We start from the raw sequence: 8,654 nt of genomic DNA on the forward strand, positions 1-8,654 counted from the left end.
GTACTACCACAACTACTGTTACTGCTACTGAAGTGCTCCATTATCCCCTCCTGGAGGGGCCTACATGCCTACTGCGGTAGAGAATATTCAGAGGCAGGATGTGTTCCATACCTGTTTGTATTAATTAAATGATATAATTACACAGTCCTCCCTCGTTAAATATAGCTTAACTCATTAACCTAGCTTGAGGCTATTTAAAAATAGTCAAGACGAAACGAGTGACATAAATAATGTTCAATACGAATTCTAATTAGTGAATGCATCAATTTAGCAAGTAAGTATTAAGTTAAGTGAGTGATTTAGAGCTGTGTGAGCAAGCACACACTCTCCTTCAACTCAGAGGCCACATTAACTACTACAATCACTTCCACAGGACTTCCCATATTTCCATTACACGTACCAATTAATTTTTACTCTCAGGTATATAAATGAATCTATACAATGAGAGAGAATGTCTATCTGACTGTTTGTCCCAAGTTTGAGGCCAGATGCTTGGGGCTAGCATTACCCAACTTTGCAGGGTTAATGGTCTGGGGCACGGGAAGGACATAAGCAGGTCGGGGTATTCCGAAGTTTAATGCTTTAAGATATACTAGCACTAATGAGCACTCTCGTGTGATTTTAATCATGTGTTAATTAAATGGTGTGATTCCCATGGAGTTTTTGAGATCATAATAATATATCTTCTGAGGTACCCGTCCCGTCGTTTCACTGATTCTTAATACATTTTCTAAGAGAAGGGGGAAGTAAGGTGGGAAGGGGGGGGGGCGAGATATGGGAAAGGAAAAGGCAGAAGACAAAGGGAGGGACGAAAGGGGAATGGGGACGAGGATGGTTAAGGGGGGGATGGGGTGAAGAGTGGGAAAAAGGGTGGAAGGAGGCCCGGGTTCAACTAGGTATCCATTTTACACATATAAATGGAAATATCTGCCTGTTCCAGAATGGAGAGGAAGAGGTGGATAGGTAGGAAGATAGGGGGAAGGGGAGGGGAAAAAAAGAGGAGGTGTGGAATGAAGGATGGGGGAGACACTACCACGACACCACCAGTCACCCCTCCTAATGTATGAATTTATATTAGAGGCCATATTGACTACTACAGTCACTTCCGCAGAAATCAATGGAATAATCACCCTACTATTGTGAAAACACAAGGATACGTAGACTATATATTTTGGTCCCAAACCGGGACCCTCTTCAGCAGTGAGCGAGAATGACACCTGTAGCCGCTTTTATGACGTCAAATCAGGTGTCAGGGGGACAGGTGTAAGCACTGGGTAATAATCTCAGTGTTACATAATCCCTCACCAAACCTGGTAACCACTGTCCCGACGGGATATTAAAATTTAGATTATTTATAGAAGCAGATTCAATTATTTTTCTTTTGAAGTCACAGTGTCGGGGGTAAATTATACAAGAATTAGCCCAGATAATTTTGTGCTCGGTCTCACATGTTTAAAAGTTGTTGAATATTTTTGGTCACATCTAACTGACCTCTTGTGTTCGGTAATACGTGCTTGTAGATCCCTGTCTGTTTGGCCATAATGAACATTACTACAATCATTGCAAGGAATCTCATAGACTTCAGGGCACTGATAGCTATGTTGATATATTAGAAAGCACTGATACATTAGAAAGAAACTCCGTAATATTAAAAATGTACCAATTGATAAGTAGGTAATTCCCCCTCACGATACCTTCAGCTGTGAACGTAAAGGAATCTCTTGCCACACAGTTTTGTGCCTCAGGCCATTTGCGTTCTCTGCTACTGGAGACGCTATCAAGGCATCAGCCGCCACACTCACACAGTGTTTTTACTGTACTAACTTCCAAGTGTTGTCGACTCTATTTTTACATCTTGGAATATATTTACATCGTCAAAATTAGCCCTTAGTTGCGCAACTCCGAGTTCTCGACTCAATTATTCACTAAGTTTCGTCTCAGCCCGTCCTCGTCCAGCCCGTCCTCGTCAACAAAGAACAAATTCTTGTTAATCCAGCCGCCAAACCCCGTGTTTATGAATGAACAACCCTTCCTGAGGACAGGCTCGTTACAGCAGCGGCTGTCCATCACGACGCATTCATCAATTTTAAAGTATTGTATATTAAAAATATGTTTGTTCTCATATATATAAAGTAATGTTATTTTTAATTTAAGTTCTATATATTGTTAGGTGTTCAGTTTCTGTTGGCAGTTATTTCTATTTTAAAGTACGTAGGTTGATTTTTAGTACATTTACAGAGTTGCGATTCGAGCAGAGGTCATCAGCGAAGCACGGTTCGAAGAAAGGTTCGAAGAAGTTGAATCGAGTGTAAGCCGTTTTTCATTCAAGAACAGAGGGTTTAGCAGCTGGATTAAGGAGCATTTGGCATGTCTTGATGAGGACGGGCTTTTACAGCTGCCAGACTATGTGTACATGATTGAAAGACACTTTGCACACGACTCGCAATTCAAGACGCTCGAGCATTTCTCGAACAGTGCCTTGCTGGTGACCTCTGTTCGAATAGCATCTCTGTAAACAACCCGTCCTCACACTAGGTTATTTAAAGCAGCGGCCGTCCTCCCCAAACGCAATCAGCAATTTAACACACTCTGTGTATTAAAAATTGATTTGTTCTCATATATAAATTATTATATATAAAAAAAATTGTATGTATAGTTAGGTGTAGGACGTGCTGTTTACAGCAGCCCGTCCTCACATACACCAAGCTCGTTAATCCACAAAGCCTGTTTATGAATGAATAACGGTTTACACACGTACCATATACTGTATATCTTGGAACGTAGAATACGGTATTCTTTAAAATATTGTATGATGTATGATTACAAAACATCAGTATGTTTTGAAGTATAGAAGTATTCAGAAGTAACATATATTTTGATATTTCTGAGTGCGTTATGATGTAGGTTGTATGTTGTATGAGATATAATATGCTATATGAACAAGCATAATTTATGCTTAATTTGGAAACTGCTTATGTTGGCCTATATTACAGGCTTTCATATGGTGGCGTATGTTGCTTCATGTACGTCTCTGTATGATGTATGCTTCCATATGGTAATGTATACAGCCTGGTGTATGTCAATATCCAATGTATCCTCCTATATGCTGAGTATGCTGCCTAGTGTATGTTTCTTAATGTGTCATTCTTCACGAAGTTGAGTGAATGCCGTAAACTATTTCTTAAAATCAATATTGCAATACATAGCATGTATCCTGGCAATTGAACATGGCAGAAGAGAGAGAGAGAGAGAGAGAGAGAGAGAGAGAGAGAGAGAGAGAGAGAGAGAGAGAGAGAGAGAGAGAGACAGAGAGAGAGAGAGAGAGAGAGAGAGAGAGAGAGAGAGACAGAGAGAGAGAGAGAGAGAGAGAGAGAGAGAGAGAGAGAGAGAGAGAGAGAGAGAGAGAGAGAGAGACAGAGAGAGAGAGAGAGAGAGAGAGAGAGAGAGAGAGAGAGAGAGAGAGAGAGAGAGACAGAGAGAGAGAGAGAGAGAGAGAGAGAGAGAGAGAGAGAGAGAGAGAGAGAGAGAGAGAGAGAGAGAGAGAGAGACAGAGAGAGAGACAGAGAGAGAGAGAGAGAGAGAGACAGAGAGAGAGAGAGAGAGAGAGAGAGAGAGAGAGAGAGAGAGAGAGAGAGAGAGAGAGAGAGAGAGAGAGAGAGAGAGAGAGAGAGAGGAAAGGAGAACTAGAAGAGATGGAACGAGGGGGTGACACAAACATCCGATATATTATTCATTTTATTTATTTCGATATTTTTGTATTTATCAATAAATAAGAATATATAAAATATACGGGGAAAAATACTGTCGCCCGATGCTGGGATTAACTTGACGTACGAAATCAAAACAAGGTTACTTCTCTCTAAGCACACACACACACACACACAAACACACACACACACACACACACACACAAACACTCACACACACACACACACACACACACACACACACACACACACACACACACACACACACACACACACACACACACAAGCTCTTGCGTCGAGATCAGAATTCTTCAGCTACCCCTGTTGACCAAAATTAAGAGCAGGCGGGTATACGTCACATAAATTTCGCCAAAACGTTTTTAAAACACTGGGACAGCGTTAAATACGTTGTGGTTAGGTTGTGTGCGTTTGGTCGTCGGGTTAGGTGTATGGGTGTAGCCAGGTGTAGGTGGCCAGGTGTAGCTGCTGAGATCAGGTCCTGTTCAGGGTGGCTTGTTTGGTGTGGTTGGATACCTCTGTGTGTGTTTGTGTTGTGTGTTTGTGATGTGTGTTTGTGTTGTGTGTTGTGTTGTGTTGTGTGTGTGTGTGTGTGTGTGTGTGTGTGTGTGTGTGTGTGTGTGTGTGTGTGTGTGTGTGTGTGTGTGTGTGTGTGTGTGTGTGTGTGTGTGTGTGTGTGAGTGAGATTGAGAATGAGGTAGGAACACACAGTGTTGGGTAAAGGAAAAACTGTACCAGGTTCACAACTGATGGAAGAGTCAATGGAGATCACATTGTATAAACAAATTTGGTGGGTGTATATGGTGAGTATGCATGATGAGTATATGACTTGATGAGTATTTATTCACAGGGAAAAGTGGTCTGGGCATTGATGGGAAATTGGGGCATGGATGTTTATGATTGCTGAATGGATGTGACTGAACGCATATGTAGGTGGAAGATGTGTGCTTTTGTATGTTGATGAGTTCCCTTACGTATGTGTGGATGTTGATGCGTTCCTGAGTACATGAGTGGGTCTGGCTGAGGGACTCACAGTGTGAGTGTATGAGTACCATGGTAGTACTCTAGTGTCTAGGAATGTCTCACATTCTTGCTGCAGGTCGCTAACGAAGCTTTTTTCTCTATCTTGGAAGACTAGTCTAGCAGCCGTAACAAGCTTGAAAAATAATGTACACAAAGTACTTTCAAGATACTTAAGTACCTAGCAAAATACACGCTATGTTATAATCTATTTCCTTTGATACAAAGGACACGCATGCATTACCTGGAAAAATATGGGGTATATCTCTGAGCGTCTATTTCATATCAAAATTAACATTGCGTTTGATATGTGGGAGTTTGACATGAGTTTGACATGAGTTGACAGGCTTGTTGGCCTAGGCGCATCTCATGCACAAGGTGAGCACTCCACTAATACAGGTTTTCCAGGTATGCGGTTTATCACAGTTGAGATGGCGTTATTGTGGTGGCTTGGGGCACAACACACGCCGTCTTTGGCACGGTAACGTCAGCCGCAGGCACCCATCACGGCCTCAGTGCGCACACACACACACACACATACACACACTCACACACTCACACACACACACACACATGGATCTAACGCTAGAGTCAAACTTTACCAAGACGAGTCTCTGGTATCTTTTTCATAAAAAGACGTATTTTTTTATAACAAGACACACACACACACACATATACACTATGCATGTCACACGATCGGGTGTTTGCCAAGATCCTGAGTCAGTCAGATGTGAGTCCGCAGGCTAGGGCCCCGTGGTTGTAAATGACCAGCCTGGATCACTGACGTGCTTTGACTCACGGCTACATTGCTCTAGTGTGGGCCTGTACACTGGCTAGCACAAGAATAAGTAGGCACACCATATTGAACAAGTGTCTGTTCTGCAGCCCGGGGCCAGGTTCCAGGTTAGAGAACTACAGATCAGCATCCGTTGTCAACGGCACAGGTCACAGTGCCACAGAGTAGCAGCTTGGGGTCAATAGTTCAGGTCAAGACAGCCACAGATCAGTAGCCACGAAACATAATGTCACAGAGAGGATGGTCATCCCCGCTCTGGGTTACATCCCTCGTTGGATAGGGGACGCTGATGTCAGCAGCCATTCGCAGATACGTTTGGTTGTCTCCTTTTTGTCGACGGTCGTCTGGATGCCGTAAGATCTCAGGAGCTCGACCAGTTTCTTCTTCTCCGCGCACTCGTACAGAGGCTTGGTGCTGGTGACAAAGATTTCAGATGAGCTCTCGTCGAAAGCTATATCCAGCGGGTCCATGCCCTTCACGAGCCAGGCGTCAGAGAGGTACTTGTAAGCCTCTCTCACACCCGCACGCTTCTCAGGTTTGGGCTCCAGCAGGCGTCTCAGGAGGCGAAGAAGACGAGGAGTGAAGCATTTGAAACGACGCGGTATCTTAGTGGTCTTGCGCTTGAGCCAGGCCACCCACGAGTTGTAGTGGCGGTCGGTGATGTCGGCCGAGTACCAGGGATATGACCCCGTCAGGCAGACGAAGATGAGGATGCCAAGCTGCCAGGCGTCCAGGGAGGTTTCCACATGGTAACCTTCATTGTAGACCGCTTGACACACTTCGGGCGGGGCCCAGGGGACTCGCACATTGACTTTTTTCACCAAGACTCCTGCACGCTGTGTGTTTCCAAAGTCACCCAGCTTCACTCGAGACAGCTCCCGGTCGAAGACAAAGATATTTTCTAGCCGAATGTCACGATGAACTAGATCCTTACTGTGAACAAACTCCAGGGCGAAGGCAATCTGTTCAGCCACGCGCTTCGCTCGCGTCTCCCCGATTCCACCTTTCCTCACAAACTGCGCCAAGTCGCCATTAGGCGCCAACTCCTGGGCGAACACGAATGAACTGTTGGTATCAAACGCCACGTCAAAACTATTAACAATATTGGGGTGCGGACTGAGGTAATAGTTGTAGTGGAACTCGCGAAAGAAATCCTTCTTCTTCGTTGTCTCCTTCTGGACGCACTTGAGGACGACCTGGTTGTCGGTTTCGTGGTGTTTGGCGGAGTAGACCTTGGCGTACCAGCCCTCCGCCAGGAGACGCACGTCCGAGAACTGTCGGTCCATTTCCAGTCTCGGAAGCTCGAAGGTCTTGACGCGGTGGAAGCTGGCGCTCTTGCTGCCCCCACTCATCTCTGGGAAGGAGAAAGAATATCTGTTAGCATCAATCATTAGAATAATAACCGCTGGTCTCTCTCTCTCTCTCTCTCTCTCTCTCTCTCTCTCTCTCTCTCTCTCTCTCTCTCTCTCTCTCTCTCTCTCTCTCTCTATATATATATATATATATATATATATATATATATATATATATATATATATATATTACAGAGTATATCAAGCAATGTCAGTGTTTGTAGAATGTGTACCAGGTGGTGTCACTGCTTGTGGGAAGTGTATCAAGCAGTGTCAGTGCTTGAGGAAAGTGTATCAAGCAATGTCAGTGTTTGTAGAATGTGTACCAGGTGGTGTCACTGCTTGTGGGAAGTGTATTAACCAGTGTCAGTGCTTGTAGAGAGTGTACCAAGGAGTGTCAGTGCTTGTAGAAAGTGCATCAAGCCGTGTCAGTGCTAGTAGAAAGTGTATCAAGCAGTGTCAGTGCTTGAGGAAAGTGTATCAAGCAGTGTCAGTGCTTGAGGAAAGTGTATCAAGCAGTGTCAGTGCTTGAGGAAAGTGTATCAAGCAGTGTCAGTGCTTGAGGAAAGTGTATCAAGCAGTGTCAGTGCTTGAGGAAAGTGTATCAAGCAGTGTCAGTGCTTGAGGAAAGTGTATCTAGCAGTGTCAGTGCTTGAGGAAAGTGTATCAAGCCGTGTCAGTGCTTGAGGAAAGTGTATAAAACAGTGTCAGTGCTTGAGGAAAGTGTATCTAGCAGTGTCAGTGCTTGAGGAAAGTGTATAAAACAGTGTCAGTGCTTGAGGAAAGTGTATAAAACAGTGTCAGTGCTTGTGGAGAGTGTACCAAGCGGTAAACTTCAGAGACAAAAAGCATCGTTCGTCCCTATGTCCTGGATATCACAAAGCATGACGTCACCAGGCAGTCGTTCGAGGATACCAACCTGATATAGAAGGTGTTGGGGAATCCGTCTTGATGAAGTAATCCAGGGCTGTTGTGGAGGGGGACCCGAAGGTGTATATACAAGGTATAATCCACGCGCTGGAAGGTGGTCTGGTGCGTGTCCTGGTCGAGGGAGGGCGTCACTCTGAGGTGCGGTCGGCGAGGCTCCCGTCTTTTCATCCCTGGCGGCCGTGACGTCATTGATGGCGTCACGGATGGCGAGCGCGTGCGTCGTTGTCATGACGACTGAGCCAGGCGCGACGTCCGACACTGGATAAATGAGTACGCGACGAGAGGGAGAAAAAGACATTTCTGTCTAACAAAGAGAACAAATTTATTGAAGGTAACATTGACAGAGAGATATCGTATGAAGCATATAAAGTGATTAACGCCATGAGAGAATTTGAAAGGCGAAAAAGACGGCGAGTCAAAATTGATATTAGTCCCTTCTGCCCGTCTTCGGAGGCGACCGGTGTCCATCCCACATCGTCTGAACTTAAAGATGTTTGGCTGGTCGGCAAGCTGCCGTTTGCACGCTGAGCGAAAACTAATGTTCCTGCCTTTCCAATTGCTGGGGCTCCGTACTCCCTCCCGCACACCGAGCGAAAGCTAACGCTCCCGCCCGACTAATAACCAGGTCTCTAACAGGCACCAATTGTGGTCGAAATAACTATCATTTTAATAATAATAATAATAATAATAATAATAATAATAATAATAATTACATAAAATCAACGACAATCATAACAATGGAAAATATTAATGATAACGTAATTAATAATACAAATAATTGAAATTCCCGTTACCATGATAATTACTGTTACTTAAATCTTTAATAATTAT

At 44.2% G+C, this 8,654-nt stretch overlaps 1 protein-coding gene across 1 annotated transcript; it reads right to left on the minus strand.

Moving 5' to 3' along the window:
* Positions 1–4,305: 4,305 nt before the first annotated feature.
* meng (serine/threonine-protein kinase meng-po) lies at positions 4,306–7,945 on the minus strand. The gene is made up of 2 exons (XM_045744519.2): positions 7,813–7,945; positions 4,306–6,895 (listed from the first exon to the last, which is right to left on the minus strand). The coding sequence occupies exon 2, from the start codon at positions 6,891–6,893 to the stop codon at positions 5,802–5,804; it is 1,092 nt and encodes a 363-aa protein (XP_045600475.1). The 5' UTR covers positions 6,894–6,895; positions 7,813–7,945; the 3' UTR covers positions 4,306–5,801.
* Positions 7,946–8,654: the final 709 nt, after the last annotated feature.

This window comes from Procambarus clarkii, chromosome 32 (genome assembly GCF_040958095.1).
Source record: "Procambarus clarkii isolate CNS0578487 chromosome 32, FALCON_Pclarkii_2.0, whole genome shotgun sequence".
NCBI classification, from domain to species: domain Eukaryota; kingdom Metazoa; phylum Arthropoda; class Malacostraca; order Decapoda; family Cambaridae; genus Procambarus; species Procambarus clarkii.